The 15,879-nt window shown below is 42.1% G+C and overlaps 1 protein-coding gene across 2 annotated transcripts in view; it reads left to right on the top strand.

Moving 5' to 3' along the window:
- The first annotated feature begins 371 nt into the window (after positions 1-371).
- The window catches only part of SFI1 (SFI1 centrin binding protein), a 30,408-nt gene continuing 14,900 nt past the window's right edge, over positions 372-15,879 (top strand). The window contains exons 1-12 of one of the 2 annotated variants that reach the window (XM_064466356.1): positions 372-513; positions 1,200-1,237; positions 3,557-3,628; positions 5,866-5,973; positions 6,277-6,371; positions 7,922-8,039; positions 8,301-8,403; positions 9,846-10,002; positions 10,774-10,935; positions 11,383-11,453; positions 12,546-12,638; positions 13,018-13,115. In XM_064466356.1, the coding sequence (XP_064322426.1) occupies positions 1,218-1,237; positions 3,557-3,628; positions 5,866-5,973; positions 6,277-6,371; positions 7,922-8,039; positions 8,301-8,403; positions 9,846-10,002; positions 10,774-10,935; positions 11,383-11,453; positions 12,546-12,638; positions 13,018-13,115 (1,097 nt within the window). In that variant the 5' untranslated portion in view covers positions 372-513; positions 1,200-1,217. Of the gene's footprint in view, positions 514-1,159; positions 1,238-3,556; positions 3,629-5,865; positions 5,974-6,276; positions 6,372-7,921; positions 8,040-8,300; positions 8,404-9,845; positions 10,003-10,773; positions 10,936-11,382; positions 11,454-12,545; positions 12,639-13,017; positions 13,116-15,879 lie in introns of those variants that run through there. The other variant, XM_064466355.1, reaches the window with a different exon arrangement.

The raw sequence follows: 15,879 nt of genomic DNA, 5'->3' as shown, positions 1-15,879 counted from the left end.
CGCGGGTCAGCCCGAGGGCTCGGCCCGGGCCCCGGCCCTCCCCGCCGCCAGGGGGCGCTGCAGCGGCGGCGCCGAGGGGGCGGGCGGCGCTCCGGCCTCTCTCCGTGGTGGGTGGCGGGCGGGGCTCAGCCGCCTCCTGCCGTGAGGGTGAGGGGCCCACGGGCAGCGCGCGGACGCGGGCTGAGGCGCGGCAGTCTCTGGCTCCGCCCGTCCCGGTGCCGCCGCCGTCGCCTACCCCCCCGCCCCCCCCCCCCGGAGCGCGGCCTGTGGGGGCGGCCGGGGCCGTGCCAGGGCGGAGGCGGCTGGGACGTGGTGGGCACAGCCCCCGGCCCCGCTGCTGCCCTCCGGGTTCTGTGCGGGGCCGCCCCGGGGGGGCCGCGGGGCCCAGCGGGGCGGCGGCGGGATCCGTTGGCGGGGAGCGGGCGGGCGCGCGCAGTGGTTGTCCATAAGCACAAAACGCGCTCGGGTGATACCTCCTCTACCAAAAGGAGTTTCGTGCAGGCAAGCTCTGCAGTAAGTTTTGGGTATTTTTCAGTCTGCCACGCCTTGAACCTTGCTTACAGACGCGTCCGTTACGGACCTCGCGCCTACAAGCGCGTTGCTGGCCGTAAGGGCAGGTGTTGCGCAGAGCCTTACCCTCCCCGGGACCTTTGGCAGGTTGGAAGGCTCTGCGCACACAGGAGCTCTTGGTGGAGCTGGGTGGAATTCAAGCACACGCCTCTGTGTGCTTGCGAAGGGTGAGAAGCTTAGTGAAAGGTATCAGGTTGATTGGGTACTGATTTTTGTCACCCTTGATTACTAATTTCTTTCTAAATAGGGGACCATAACTTGGGGTCATCTCCTTTGTATACCATTTCTTGCGCACAGCTTTGGGTAGCCCTCATAAGCCAGCCACGCTTACTGTCTTAGGATTCAAACCGTTACGAGACTATTACCAATAAATTGTGCCAGCACAGTATCGTCCAGGTCAGTAGGGCTGTGAGTGTGCGGAGATACGCTTTTCATGTTAAACATCCAGAATTGCTTTGTGCTATTTGTACGCGGGTTGAGCGAATGGAATTCCTGTCACTGTTAAGATCCAGACTCATTTAGTATAGATCCATTTGATGGATTCGTCACAAATAACAGGAACTGATTTATGCTTTGTCCAAAGCTAATATACAGCATTCCAGCCCGGACGGTGCATTTGTTTATTGCAGGCTTGGAACTGTATCAAAATGGAGAAATCCAGGAGCAGGTAAGCAAAAATAAGATGCTACCTTGTTAATCACCTCATCTGTAACATTTTTTAAAATTTTGATATCTTATGCATTGGACAGAAGAAAGTTGGGTTATTCTCATATGAGAGCTTATTGGTCTCTATGAAACATTATTAATCAGAAAGTGTTCCTCTTAAAGCCACAAACACGCGTACCCTGAACCCATCATGAAACACAGCTTTATGTGGGGTTATGTCATCATAATATTCAAATATAAAAATGATGTTCTTGAGGTATTAGACTGGAACACAAGATATTTGGATATAGTTGTTGGCCCATCCACAGATTTATTCTGTGGTGTTGGTCAGTTCTCTTCCCATGCTTTTATTTTCTAACTTTATATCCTTCATCAACTCTTATTTTTTGTGGTTATTTGACATATTCTCATGGGCATCGGCTGTTATCACTACGTATGTGTAGCACATAGTTTTTCAAATTTAGCAATAATCTGTTAAAAATTGCATATGTTGGGAAATGATTAAGTGTTCCCATGCCTACAAAACTTATGTGTTCTACCCAAGCTTGATTTTTTTTGTCTAATTTGTGTTACGTTGTCATTGCATGTGGTCTGACCGGGTTTACCTTGGGAACAGATTAGATGGTTTTAAAGGGAATTGGGCCTAACAGGCGTGCACAAGAGCTCGTGCTGAAAGCTGTTTGGTGTAAATATAAAAGTGCCTGAAACTGTTTTCTTCGAAAATGCATACGGTTTCCTTAACTGCGCATCTTGACATGAACAGAATTCTTTTGTCTGCTGGATGGGGCCCACCTCTTTCAGAAAACATTCAAATAATATTTTATAGGAGAACAAGGATTTATCTATCTCACACAAAATATAGGTCTTGTTTTCTTTCATTAGTGGTGTTTTAGCTCCTTGCAGCTTGCTGGAACAAGCAAAAAATACTGCATTTCCTCCTATGGGGGGGTGGGTGTTGGGTTTTGGTTTTGTTTTGGGGTTTTTTCCCCCCAACGATTTGTTGCTAATAGTGTGAGCGGTTGGTTATTCAGCTGAACTCCAGAAACCTACTAGTATGGACTGTTCCAATAACTTTGGGGAACCAACATTTTTCTTCTGGCTGCAGCCATGTTTTTCCTAGCTTAGTTCAGGTGATTATTAGGGTGAGACTTCAGACTATCCTTTTCTGTTGCCTGTTAGGGAGTTCAAGAATGTGTTTGTGGTTCTAATGTGCAAATTATCAGGGTGGTGGCAGCATTTGTTTTGGGAAAGAAGCTTCTATACAACTGGTTCAGCAAGTTTTATCTGGTTAGATTTTTTTTTTGTCATTGTTGTCAGAAAATGACTGAGACAAAATACTTACAGTTCATAAAAACGTACTTGTTATTTTTCAGATTAGGACTACAAGTGAAAGTAAACTGTGTGATGGAAAACATGCCTGATTTTTCTTTTTAATGATGAAGATATAAAAAACAGGAAGGGATTTTTAGGGTGGTTTCTAAAGCAGCAGCACATTTAATTCAAATATGAGCAAAACTAGAAAAGAGTTCATTATAAAAGAACTGTATATATAAGTGCATTTCATGTTAAAATGGAAAAGTCTCACTTCAGTTCCCTAGTCCTGAAGAGAGTTTGTTCAGCGATAGACAGAATACCTTGATACGTTTGAGAATAAAGGGCAGAAAAACACATTCAAATCTTTCCTGGAAGGGCAGGCTGTGTGTGCACGCGTCGGAGGGGGATTACCTTGCCATGACTTGGGTGCTTATTGGGGCCTTCTGTGAGTCAGTTAACTCTTAAATCCGTTTGAAAACAAAGGAGGGAAAGGGTGATAGTATTACAGTCACAGATTAGTTGAGCTGGTACGAGCAGAAGCTCGCTGAGGAGGGGAACTGCTGTGGGGACATAAGAAGAAGGAAGATCTGCTGGTTTCAGGCAGGGGTAAACATTAGATTGGCTCAAGTATTCTGGAAGCAACTCTGACTCAGCCTGCTGACTTCAGGGAAACAGTCACGGTACTGCTTCTAAATCACAAAAAGGCTCCCCAGTTAATTGGCAGCCTGCTCATCAGTGTCACTGGGTCTAAGTGGGCGCTGATGTTTCATCGAGAAGTACATCCCAGATCAAGTCGTGCAATGATGCTTCGGCCTCTGTTTATGCTTGGTGAATAGTCCTATTAAAGGTACTCATTTTAGGGTGTAAGGATTTCATATACGTGTTGGTCTCTGGAAACCAGACCCTTAATTTTATTACTGAAACTAGCATAAAAGCAGTCTTTACTGCTGTCTGGGAGTTAACAGAGGAAGAGTACAGAAACAACTAACCTTTCTTTATATTCTAGATATCTAGCAAGGAAATTCTTCTGTCTGTGGGCAAAAAAGACATTTGGACAAGCTCTCCCTTCCAAAGCCAGGTAGATAAAAGTACAGATTTTTTTTAATGGTTTAGTGCTGTACCATTGGGCTAAGAAAGTACTGGCTGCCAAGAAAATATTTGGATGTCTTTTCAGATCACTTAAAGGTTTCCTTTGAATATTCTTCTTCCTCCTGCTTTTTGCTGGTTTTTAATAATCATGGTTAATCTTTACTAACTAAATTCATAGGAATTGCGGTTGTCTTGATGAAACTGAACTGTACGTAACTGAATGTAAATGATGGGGTATGATTGTGACGCCTGCTAACGATTTTTCAACGTTATAACTAGAGATGGATCTTGAAATTCAGTTCAGTTTACTGTTTGCACTGTTGTTCTTAATGCGTATCTATATATGCTTTGTATCTGTCTGACACTGAAATATGTGTGGCAGATGATTCGTTTCTGTTGTTAGTGTTCTGGCAGCTACTGAAAACCAACACTTTGATTCTCTTTTCTTGTTTTGCTTTCATTTTCATGTTCATTCTTGTTTGGCCACACACTTGGGAACTGAAGCAGTTCCCAGTGGAGAGACCTGCATTTGTTACAGTCTGAATAACATTAAGCCCTTAGTTATCCAATTTCCTTATGCTGTATCAAGTATATTCTGACTATGTCTGCCTTAGTTGGTAAACAGGAGCTGTCCTGTGAACCTTACCGTTCTTGTTATCCCGTATACTGAATTTGCACTGCTTTGACTGTGTGTATATTCAGAACAATGATTATTATATATTTATTTTTTTTTTAGGAGGATGAGTGGAAATACCTTTCATAAAGTTCAGCAAGGAACATAAGCAATAATTAATTGCCTTTTTAGATTTAAGAGTCCCTGAGGCTCCATAGCTTTTATTTGCAATGTTCTGTAAATGCACCAAGTAAAAAAAAAAAAATTATAGCTTATTTCTTTTTTCTTTTTCCTTTTTCTTTTGTTTTCTTTTCTGCTTGAGTGCTTGGAATGATGTAGCAACTTGGCTTGGGGTAGGTAGCTATGAACTGCAACTTGTGAGAAGATTCACATGGGTTTCACTGAAGGACCTCTAGGTATCCTGGGCCTAATCCTGTAGTTATTACAGACATGACCGATTTCGTTCAGCTAGTGGGATAGTTGTGATCGAAGGTTGCGAGTCCGGGCTTGTGTGCTTTCTGTTTGTTAGCTTGTATGTTTTCATGGGTCCTTCTGTTTTCCTTTTCTCCATCGCAGATACAAAGAGATTGAGAAATCTGTTGGAAGTATTCATATTCCAGCTGATGAGACTTTGTGGTTCTTAGGCTGCTGCCCAGGTCATCTTGACCACGTGGAAGAATGCTTGAGAGAATATTTTAAAATAAAAAAAAAAATTAATTGCTTGAAATAGTAGATTATGGCCAGTATTTTTAGTTAGTTGATCAAAATCCTAATTCCCTCGTGCAGACCCTCTTATATTTGAATGTTTGGTTGTTTACAATTCAGTTGAAACGTAGCATCACTTCTTACCTGGTCAGGTACGTGTTAATTAAATCTGGGAATAAAAGCCAAGACTGTTCTACTGCAGTTAAAGAATTTGAAGGTCATATGTGACTTGTGAATCCATTTTGTGTGTGACTTAGCATCCATCGGAAGGATGAAGAAGGTACACGAGCAGATGAACAGCTTTGTTTTTAGCATAGATGGAGATGATGTGCAACTAGCTGAAGGAGTTCTTAAGCCTATTTAAGTGTTCTTTGGGAAGATTTTGAATTTGGCATGACTTAAGATCAGCATGCTGTTTCTAGGAAGACAATGGAAATATAAAGGCGTTATAAAATATGAAGTAGCTTTGGTATTTATACATAAAAATATTTTGTGCTAAAATAACAAAGAACACAATTAGGAAGGAAAATACATGTATCATTATTTATCAACTGTGCTGGTTGTTTGAGTGAAACACAGAACTGAGGATAAAAGATGCAAGCTGTTCGTAGGTCTGAGGTCAGCTGGCACTCTGATACTTGGCAAGTCATTTAACAACATCTGGTTTTCCTTCTTTGACTTTTTGTGAAGTATTTACAGTCAGTAAGCTGATTGCTTCTTGTCATGCTTTACAAGAGTCGTGGAATAAAGTGTCACAGTAGGGTAGTGCTTTTAAAATGCAATTAGATGCTGTTAGGCTAATCAGACAAGACTGGAAAAGATCTAGCATAATCTTCATTAAAACTGATTTGTGGTCAACCTGGAAACCTGTATGAAGTTTCCCATGTCCAAATCTTTCAACTGTTCAGATGCTTTTACGACCAGAAGATTCTTCAAAAAACTTTTGTGGAGTGGAAGGAGTGGTGGACAGTTTGCAGAGAAAGGAAGCTCAGCCTCAGAGCAGACAGCCATTACAGGTTTGTGAAAGGACTTCCTATTATTGTGTGTATATAGCAGTATGAGAAACTTTCCATAGGTTCTGAAGGAGTTGTTAATACCAGTAAGCAAGTTACGGCAACAGTACCTCTAGGCCGAAAGCAATGTCTTCATTGCTTATTTTCCTATTTTTTTCCCTCTTTTTTCCTCTTTGTTGCTGTTGTTTTAGGATGAAGTAAAAAATTCCTATTCAACATATCTTCAGAGTGCAACTGAACTTGAAAGAACCCTACTTTTGGGCATTGGTAGCTGTTTCTCTGAATGGCACTTATTTCATTTTTCAGGCATTTACTCCACAGTTTGATATTCAAGGCTTGGCGAGCCTATGTATGCCAGCAACGAAGAAAGCGGAACAAATGCTGCGTTGCAGAGTCTCATGGTAAGTGATGGTAACTGCCTTTATCTGGGGACATACTGAGGTGGGAATTTCCAAAGGAAATATTTACACGGAATCTCTGTCCCTTGTATGTGTTTGCACGTTGACCTCCCCCACACTATGGAAGTGACATGCTTTTAGGTACAGATGGTTGTCTGTCTCAAGCTGGCAGGGGGCTTCCCGTGGATGCACTGCTGTGTAGCTACGTAGCTATTTAGGGATGCCAGTGAATAAGCTTAAGGGCCTCTCCATCTGCTCTGGATTGCGTTGTTTGTTTTTGGGGGGGTGGTTTGGTTGGGGTTTCAGGATTGATTTGTTTTATTGTTTGGGGTTTTTTTTGTGTGTGTTTTTTTTAAACTTTATCACAATGTGTTATTGGAATTCTCTATCAACTGTGGCTGTAGAAATTAGCTAATAATTCCCTGTGCTATTAACTGCACATATTTTCTCTATATTCACTATTCCTTCCAGCTTGTGTCTTGCAACTGAAAAGAAGCCCAAGCTTTTGAAGTGCCCCTTGTCTTGTTATGTAGATTCTCTGTTCTGCAGTGGATTTGCCCTACCGATGAAGTTGCCTATATTGGTTGCAACTTCCTTTGGTTTCAGAATATCTTTTTCCCTGAAGGCGGGAGGATGACCCTCTTTTAAAGATGATATTCTGTTTTTGTTCTGTGCTGGTTTGCAAAATAAATTAACCGGTCCCTTTACCTCAGAATGTTATATAGACTGGCACCTTTGGAAACAAATGGATAGGCTATCTAGATTTCCATTCTTATTGAGTGAGCCCAGAGTACTTGCAGAAGCAGCTGTGTGTTCCTTAGTCAAAAAGATAAAAAAGTGAACTGTTTTAAGGTGGGTTAATACTTGATTCACCAGAGCACAAGGAAATACTAGGAAAAAAAAAGTTAGGTTTTTTTTAGTGTAAGTTTGAAGTGGCATAAAATCAATGATTTTTTTTTCTAATAACTTTGCTTCAATCGTGTCAGTTCTGACAAGCCAGACTGTTGTGAGGAGAAAGTGCAGTGCACTGCATAAAGTGGTAAACTGGAATTTGTGACACCACTTCTGTTTTTAGCTGCATGACCAGCCTGCTAAATAAACTTGACTTGCTTCTGGTTGATTTCTCTGTTTGTATTAGGGAATAACTCTTGAAAAGTTACTGATGAACCCGATGAACTTTTTTTTTAAACAAACCAAAGAAAATCCTGTAATTCTTACCCAATAAGGTTGTTAGGCTGAATATTGTTATCCAATTCTGTACCCTATAAGCACTGATGACAAAGCAGTACTGTTGTCTGATAAATCACGCTGCTCTGAATAAGTGGCATGTCCTGTCAGCGTTTCTGAGACTCTTGTCGATGTGAGACCCTCATCCAGGGTGGGTGGTCACGGCTGCAGCTTTGGTGGCTGTTGTTTCAGGGTTTCCCACGAGGTGTCACTGCGGGTCGAGGGGTCTGGAGGTCAGGGACAAGGGGTGGTATGGAGTAGTTAAAAAATGCCAGCTGCTAACATGAATTTAAGATGGTGTAATTTTTTTTTGTCGTTGTGCACAGCAAAGAAGCAAAAATTGCTCAGGACTTGGCAGTGCTGGCTGGTTTATGTTGATGCTCAAAGGACAAAACACTGGATGCAGTCTGTGGCACTGGCATTCAGGGAAAGAAGCTGTTTGCGGTAAGGGTGGAGTGGAAACAGGCAGAGAGGCACTGACTGTAAGACTGTGGTTTTTACCTGTGTTCTGTTATCTTTTCCTGCAGTGACTTTGTTCCATGTTTGATTTTTTTTTCTTTTTGGGGTGTGTATGTCTGAATTCCTCTGGTACACCCATAGACTGTGAATTTAAATGATTGTTTTTCATACCTTTTTCCAGTGAGAGGAAGGTGATTTTTTTCACCAAACCTGCATTTGAACATATCTGTAATGTTGTTTTGGCAGCATATCGTGGGCGGTGTGGAGAAGACGACACTACCAGAACTGCACTAGACATAAATTGAGTATTTTGGCTCTGCAGCATTGGGCCCAGAGCCTGCAATTTCGAGTAAGTTTCAGGAGCTTCAGCTACTACCATTTCTAATGTTTGTTACACACATGTGTGACTAATGTTGCAGATTAATAAAAAATAGGCCTTACACTCATTTGCTTTGCAAATTGCAGTACTTATGGTGGAAGGACACATTAGGATATGAGGAAATGGAATGAATCTGGGTCAGGGGAAGTTCAGATTGGACATTAGGAAAAGTTTCTTCACTGAGAGGGTGGTGTGTCACTGGAACAGGCTCCCCAGGAGAGTGGTCACGGCACCAAGCCTGTTAGAGTTCAAGGAGTGTCTGGATGCTGCTTGTAGTCATATGGTTTAGTTTTAAATAGTCCTGTGAGGAGCAGGGAGTTGGACTCGATGATCTTTATGGGTCCCTTCCAACTTGAGATATTCTATGAAGAAGGTCAAAACAATTTTTTTAAAAGAAAAATTTCTTTACAAGAAATCAGGGCAAAGCAAACTGGATCCATGTCTTGTATTTGCTAGGAAGCAGACTGTCCAAAGAAATTATTACTCTTATGCAATGCTTGATGACAGTGAAAGTGTCAGAGCTCTCTCCACCAGAGAAACTAGCCACAGGTAAATAAGAGGTAAAAGAAAACAGGTGTGTGAGTTTGCAGTGCTGGTATTTTGAGCAGGCCATGAAGGGTAGTTGCACGTAGCTCTCTAGAATGCCAGACTTCACAGAGGTCCCATCCACTATCCCGTTGGGAGGCAAGATAGCACTGGTTGGCTGTTAGACAGCACCTTATCTCTTTGTAAAACATTTCTTATGTCTTAGTGAATTTCTGTGAGCATGTCCAACTCTGTTTTGGCATAAGAAAACATAATCCAGCATTTCATATTCTTGAAAGATTGTCAGCTTGTTCAGTAAATTGTCCATCTTAGCTGAAGGGAAAACCATGTGTTTTTCTCTCTTTCACTGGAACTGTAGCTTTTTGTCCATTTCATTAAAAACCGGTCCTGATATCTAATTTGGCCTGTGCTGTAAGATGGCAATGCTGCGTGTTTGAGGCCTATATTCTACTAAGGAGATAAACTCGTGACTTGGGAAATCTTACCGTACCTCAAGATGTGATTCTCTTATATATAAAAATACTCTAAAAGAAACCGTGTTGTCCAGAAAGTACTATTTTGGCCTTTTAATGGAAAAAGTGTGAAAGTATCAAAAAAAGGAAAAAAGAAGTTTGATATCGACATGCTTTGTCTTTGACCTTTTCTGTGCTGACATTCCTTCAGCATGGGTTTTTTTGTTTGCTTAGTGTTTTTTGTTTTTTTTTCCCCTTCTGGAGAGGAACCTCATTGCTCATGGCTTTCACCTTTAGATCTTACATGGAATTTCTTATTGCCTGTGTGTTCTTTCTCTTCTCTTCTTTGTTCTACTTCCCTAATCTTGTCTGTTTTTTCCCCTTACTGCCTTCCCTCCTCACTTGTTCTGTCAGGCTTGGTTGCAGTGGCGAGAGTTGTATTTATACAGCCAGAATGACAAGCAGAAGGAGACCAGGGCAGTAACTCACCATCGACACTGGGAATTGAAGAGATGCATGGAAGCATGGCTGGGATACGTAAACCTTCACAAAGCAAAGAAACTTCAGAATGGTGAGTGAAAATAGTGAGCGAAAATGGTGAGCTAGGACAGAAGAGGGCTCAGCCCCTTTGCTTGGGGCACGGTGATGGCTTTTTTTCTAGCCTAGGAGATGCTGCAAGGTTTCTGCTTGCTCAGCAGGTGATGAGATGCAACTTGCTCTGTACACTGTTACAGGCCTGGCTAGCTCAGGTTATATACTGAACTGCTGGGAAGATCACTTGCTTCCCATGTGATTTAAAAGAAAATGCTTTACGGTTCCCTTGACAAAAACTTGCGCATTGCATATTATATTCTGGCTGAGATATCTGTGAGAAGGATGTCTTCAGGACTATTATCTGTCAATCTGTGTGTGCATTTTCTTAATAATCAGGCAAATCACAGCTCATACAGGATGGTAAAGATTACACCAGTTGTTTTGTTTCTTCCCTTGAAGTCACTGGAATGAGTTCAGGCATCTGTGTGAATTGCCTGTAGTGGTAAAGAATCCAGCTTGGGTATCTGGGAACTAGTAATAGGAGTATGCTGAAATGTAAGCAAGCTTGTGTATGGTGAACAAGTGATGCAGTGTCTTAACTTCCCCTTCTTAAGTCAGTACAGTATGTAACTACGTTAAAACCACTTTTGCGATACAGTCCATAGCTAAGTGTTACTGTGAGTTAACATTTTTCAGTGTTACAGCTTCTGTCACTTCAGAACCAGTGGCTTAAATGTCATGGCCTCATCTGATGTAAATGAGCCCAGGACAGAACAGGTCCTGAGTAATTTGTGTGTGTGTTTTCTAGAGCTGGCCCAAGAGCATCACCGAAGCAGGATAGTCCGGCAGTGTTTCTCCGATTGGCGGCTGTCATGGGAGTGCAGGAGAAGAATGCATGCTCACCGAAAGGACATTGAAAAACTGGCTGCAAGGATTGCCTTATGGAGAGCCTTTGCACACTGGAAGCATTGTATCCAATCTGTGTTTAGTCCCTAGCAGGGACAGGCTAAAAGCATTCCCGCAGGGGAAAGGTCTGGTTAATAAGCAGTAATGCTGTGCAGTAGTGTGGGTGACAGCAAACACGTTATCATTAGAAAGATGTATGTTAGGCCATAGTAACAATTAATAAAAGTGTTGCAATTACAGCATGTTAGTCTGTTGACAGCTAAGAGCCTGCAGAAGATAACTTAAGGTTGGGGAGGAATTCCTTACTTAACAGTGATTCAGAAAGGTGTTGTGATAAGCCAGCAAAATCTAAACACTTGATTGTAATCAAAACTTCTGCAGGTAGCAGTGCTGGAGGTTCAAATACTGAAGCAAATTTAGATGGAGATCTAGTGCCCCTCTGTGGGAGAAGACTGTGTATATATATCAGGATGGATGTTTCTGTGTAAAAGAGACTTTAACTCAGTGACAGATGTTGTACTGTGTGTGGAAGAGACTCGACAGCGTGAGCTGGCTGAAAAGCACTACAGGCATCATCTGTTGGTAAGAGCACTGTTATGCATCAGGGGGAAGAGGCTGCGGAGAGAATTGGAACAGTGGTGACTGGCGGCGTGCCTTTAATACGAACAGTGGTGTGAGAGTGTTAAGTGGGGGATGCACCACTTCCTGCCACAGGGACTTTGCATCGGGCATCAGGTTTCTAAATTTCAACCATTCTGGAACCTGCCAGAATGCCAGAATTCCCTAAATGGGGAAACCGTGCTGCTCTCCAAAATAGTCTTCCAATTGGGAAACTGGTGAAGTAGCAGATTAATCTTGATGGTATTGGGCTACCATGCTCCCTGGCCATTCCACAATGAGATTGCATTTTGCCCTTGATTTTCCCTGATTTTTTTTTTTGTCCTTCTCACCTCCACTCCAAATGTTTCTGTCTGCTTACATTGTTTTGCTACAAGAATTTTTTTTTCCCCTCTGTAGCAATGCATATGTGTTTCTTTTCACATGAGTCCAAAGATAGCCTGTTGCATATGCAGGTAGGTGAGTAAACTTAGAAGTCATTGAAGGCTGGCTGAAAGGTGGGCACAAACCTCCAGCTTTTTCAGAACAGTATTATTTTCAAGTGTGGATCAGTGCTGATCACCAGAAGAATGTTTGGCTCATAGATTGAAAACATTAGTGACTATAAAAGCACTTTAAGGCAGGATGCTTTCATAATGTGATTTACCATGTTCATCCCTGAATCGAGGTATTGTGGGGTTGAAGACCAACAGACCTGGCACAGAGGAGACCTAAAAGGGAAAGGGGATCTTTTGTCTTTTTGATAAGGAGCAAGTTATGAGGCTTGAACTGAAGGAGGAGATAGATGGGGAAAGGACTTGGGTAGTGGTGTTGATAGCTGAATAAGGAGTTAGGCGTCTTGCAATAAAAATCTGGGAAAGTGGAAGGAAATTTTAGTTTAGCTGGAGAAGTGACAGTTCGTGAGAGGAAATTGATGCATGCCTTTAACAAGTTCATAAATCTTAGCTAGTGCAAGGAGTAGCATCAAACATAGACTGTCTGTGGGGAGCAGCCAGTTCTAAACTTAGTGGTGCTTGCCGATTACATGAAAGCTGTGTACATTTCTTCTTGTTACAGAAACTTGGGTTTAAGGGTCTTTGGCAGAATGTCGTGAACTCTCGTCTGCAGCAAATGAGAAAAAGTCTGTCATACCGTCAGCATCAAGTTACCGTGAGCTTGACTTTTTTTTATTCTTGTGTTAGTTTTTCTTGAGCCGTCCTATTGGCTTCCGCTTTCTCCTACAAAATGCTTTTCTATTAAATCAGTGGCTTTGTTCCTAAATACTGATAGCCACAGAAGATCTCCTGTGTAAGTCAGCTGTCGGTCTTAGATATGTTATTGTCGTTTTCTGTTTTCCTATGTTTATGGTGACTTTTCCTTTGCCAGAAAAATTCACAGCAGGTTATGAGACAGGTTTGGTATATGAAGCAGCGCAGGAGGCAACCATTGCAGCATGCAGTTTCAGTAGCACATTTAGCATTATCTTTCTTTGCATTCTTCTCCTGCCTCGATGTCTATGTTTTTTCATGTCTTTGTTGTTTTGTTTCAGGTGCTGCAGAAGTTCTGGAACCGTTGGAAATCCCGTTTGGAAGAGAAGGAGGAAGAACAGCAGCAAGCCTTAACAACAGTGGCCCGTGCCCATTATAGGTATGCAAATAACTATTAATTTGTACAACTGTGGGATTTGTGCGCCTTTGGTTCTTTTTTAAAATCTGGTAATACCTCTGGGAGCATGACGATCCTGATGCCAATTGCTCTTATATTTTCTGGGAGTAATGGACAATTTACATTTCCTACTTCTCTGTGAAATGTGAGAGGGAGGTTGATTAAGCCTAGCTCTGAGGCTTGTTTAGATGTAAGAGCCAGATGTTTTACTGGTAAGAGCAGCAGGTTGCAGCATGAGCACGGACAAAGCTCAAAATGCTCACTGCTGCTTTACTCTGAGGAGGAGCAGGACGAGTTGCTGGCTCGTGTATGCTACCTCTGCTGCTAGAGATACTCTAGGAGTGAAGGTAAGACTTTTTTGTGGACGCTAAATTTATTTAGTCCTAGGAATAAGCCAACACTAACAAAGCAGCTGGAAGGCTTTTAAATTTGACCCGTGGAGTTTGGTGGGGCGTACATGTTTGTTATGATGCAGTTGAAAGGGTATATGTTGGATTCTTACACTTCCTCTGTCTATTGGTTCTTAAAGCTGCTTGCAGTTGGTTCCAAAATTGCAGGATGTGCGAACACTCTAAACTTTGTTGTCTTGGAACTTCCTTGATTTTCAGGTGAAGCTTAGCAGGAAAGGATGAGACCTCCATGAGACAGGTCTGTGCTACTCGGTGCAGTGTGCTGTACCCTACAGGGCTCAGATCCTGGGGCTAGAGTTGAAACTGAAAACACTTCAACCACAATATTACGGTGTTGCTCTCAAACAAATGAAAGCTGTTGAGATGTCACCGTGTTAGTATATTAGTGCAGTGAACCACATGGAGTAGCTTGGCTTAAATTAGGGGCAGGGTAATAAGAGAAGGAAGGGAAGCTTCATTCTGCCATGCAAGCTTATGTGTGATGTTCTTTATCAGCTTAGCACAGCCTGCATTCAAAAAGATATTTGATCTTACTACAGCTCAGAGAACTACCTTGTCGCTTAATCATTATCTTTCACTCAATGAAATTTATATGTAATTTCTTTTAATCCTCCCAGCAGATTTTGCTTTAAGTATTAAAATTTTCCTGATTAAGAGAGGCTAATACTACAAGAGTGACTGATATACTTGGTACTGAGTTAGAGTTGATTCTTGTTTTATTTTCAGGGCACAATTATTGCATAAATCTCTCAAGTTGCCTGATGGCTTGGCATCAGGATCACTTTGATTTTGCTCAGAGGTCACTGGAGAAATAAGAAATATTACTCTGTTACCTGTCTCAGTTGCAGTAAGTGCAGTTGGATTCAATAAGAAACAAGATGAGTCTGTAAGCTTTAATTTTGGCACCAAGACTAGTGTGGAAATCATAGGGAAAGAACCTGGACTCAAAATGATCATACTGCTTATGTTTCACAACTGTGGTTGAGCCAAAATAAATCCATTACAACTGCTGGAGTTATTCTAATTTAAGTTTGCCATGTGAAATTGAATGAAATTACTAGGAATCTTGCTTCTTTAGTGGTGCTTGTCATTTCTGTTTTCTGTTAAAGTAAATGGATGCTATGGGTTCTCATCACCTCTTAAAATTCAGCCACCAGCCTTTACATCAGAGGAATGATATATATTACTAATTACTTTTACTGGCATATTATGGAGGCACAGACATGCACAGGAGTTACCAGAGTGGGTTCTTGTTCATTGTGGAAATCGGAGGTGGGGGGAGAATACTGATTGAGAGAGGGGGGAAAAAAAAAAAGTGTTTGCCTTTTTTGAGATGTCTTAAAGGCCTTGCCTGGGCTTGTATTCTTACCCATGGATTCAGTGATGGCTCTTCAGGTAGACTTATGATTTATGATGCTATTAAAACTTATTTCCTATTTTCTGTATTGGAATACTAACAAGAAGAAAAAAGTTTGTTTTCTTTGGGAAAAGGGTACGTTTGGAAGCGTGCTCTTACAATGGGTCCCCTTCTGAACAAATTTTTTTTAACATTGAATCTTCTTTCCTGGTAGACTTGGGACCTTGCACCTTTCATTAGCAGAGGATGGTCACACCCTGTGTTCTAGACTCATACCTTTCTGTCATCAGAAGCCTGGCTTCGCAGTTGAAAAGCAAGCTGCAGGAAGTCTGTTTTGCCTTGGATATTGGCTTGCTTTTTGGGAGATTCACAAATAGGTTTGGGAATAGGCTGAGCAATGAGGGCAGCTGCATTTCTGCAAGCAGTTAAGAGTTTTTTCCAGCTGGTGTGGGAGTGCAGCTGTGGTGCATTAGCTTACCCTCTGGAGACAAGGACAGCAAAAAGGCTCAAAGTCTTGGGAGGTTAAGCTTAGTGAAGGTGAGCTGGAGCATGGAACTGCTGTGCTGTAACTTATGCCTCTCTCACCAGGGAAGGGGTGAACAGATGGTTCAAAGGCTCTCGTTGGTTCTGTAGCCATACCTTGATTCCATGGGTCAGCAATGTTTTTGTGTGCAATCTTTTCTCTTCAGAAAGAGTATAAATGAAGTCCTATTTCCTGAACACAAAAGAAAAATACAAGAACTGTGTTCCTTGTTCAGAGGTCTGGGGCTGCTTTCCAACCAGACCAAAATAGAACTTTCATGGCAGCTTGCCAGAACTCAGCTTCCCTGTTGGTCTCTGATGCACACATGTGCTGTCTCACAAGTCAGTGCCCCTGCTCTGGTGTCTGGTAGTAAGACCCATGAGATACCCCAGAAGAGCCATCAGCTGAGATTTGTGACTGCCTACAGATCAAAGGCTCTTGCTGGCAACTGCCAGT

Source organism: Phalacrocorax carbo, chromosome 15 (genome assembly GCF_963921805.1).
Source record: "Phalacrocorax carbo chromosome 15, bPhaCar2.1, whole genome shotgun sequence".
NCBI lineage: Eukaryota > Metazoa > Chordata > Aves > Suliformes > Phalacrocoracidae > Phalacrocorax > Phalacrocorax carbo.
Note: the sequence above shows the minus strand (reverse complement) of the source record. Positions and strands in the feature narration are given on the sequence as shown.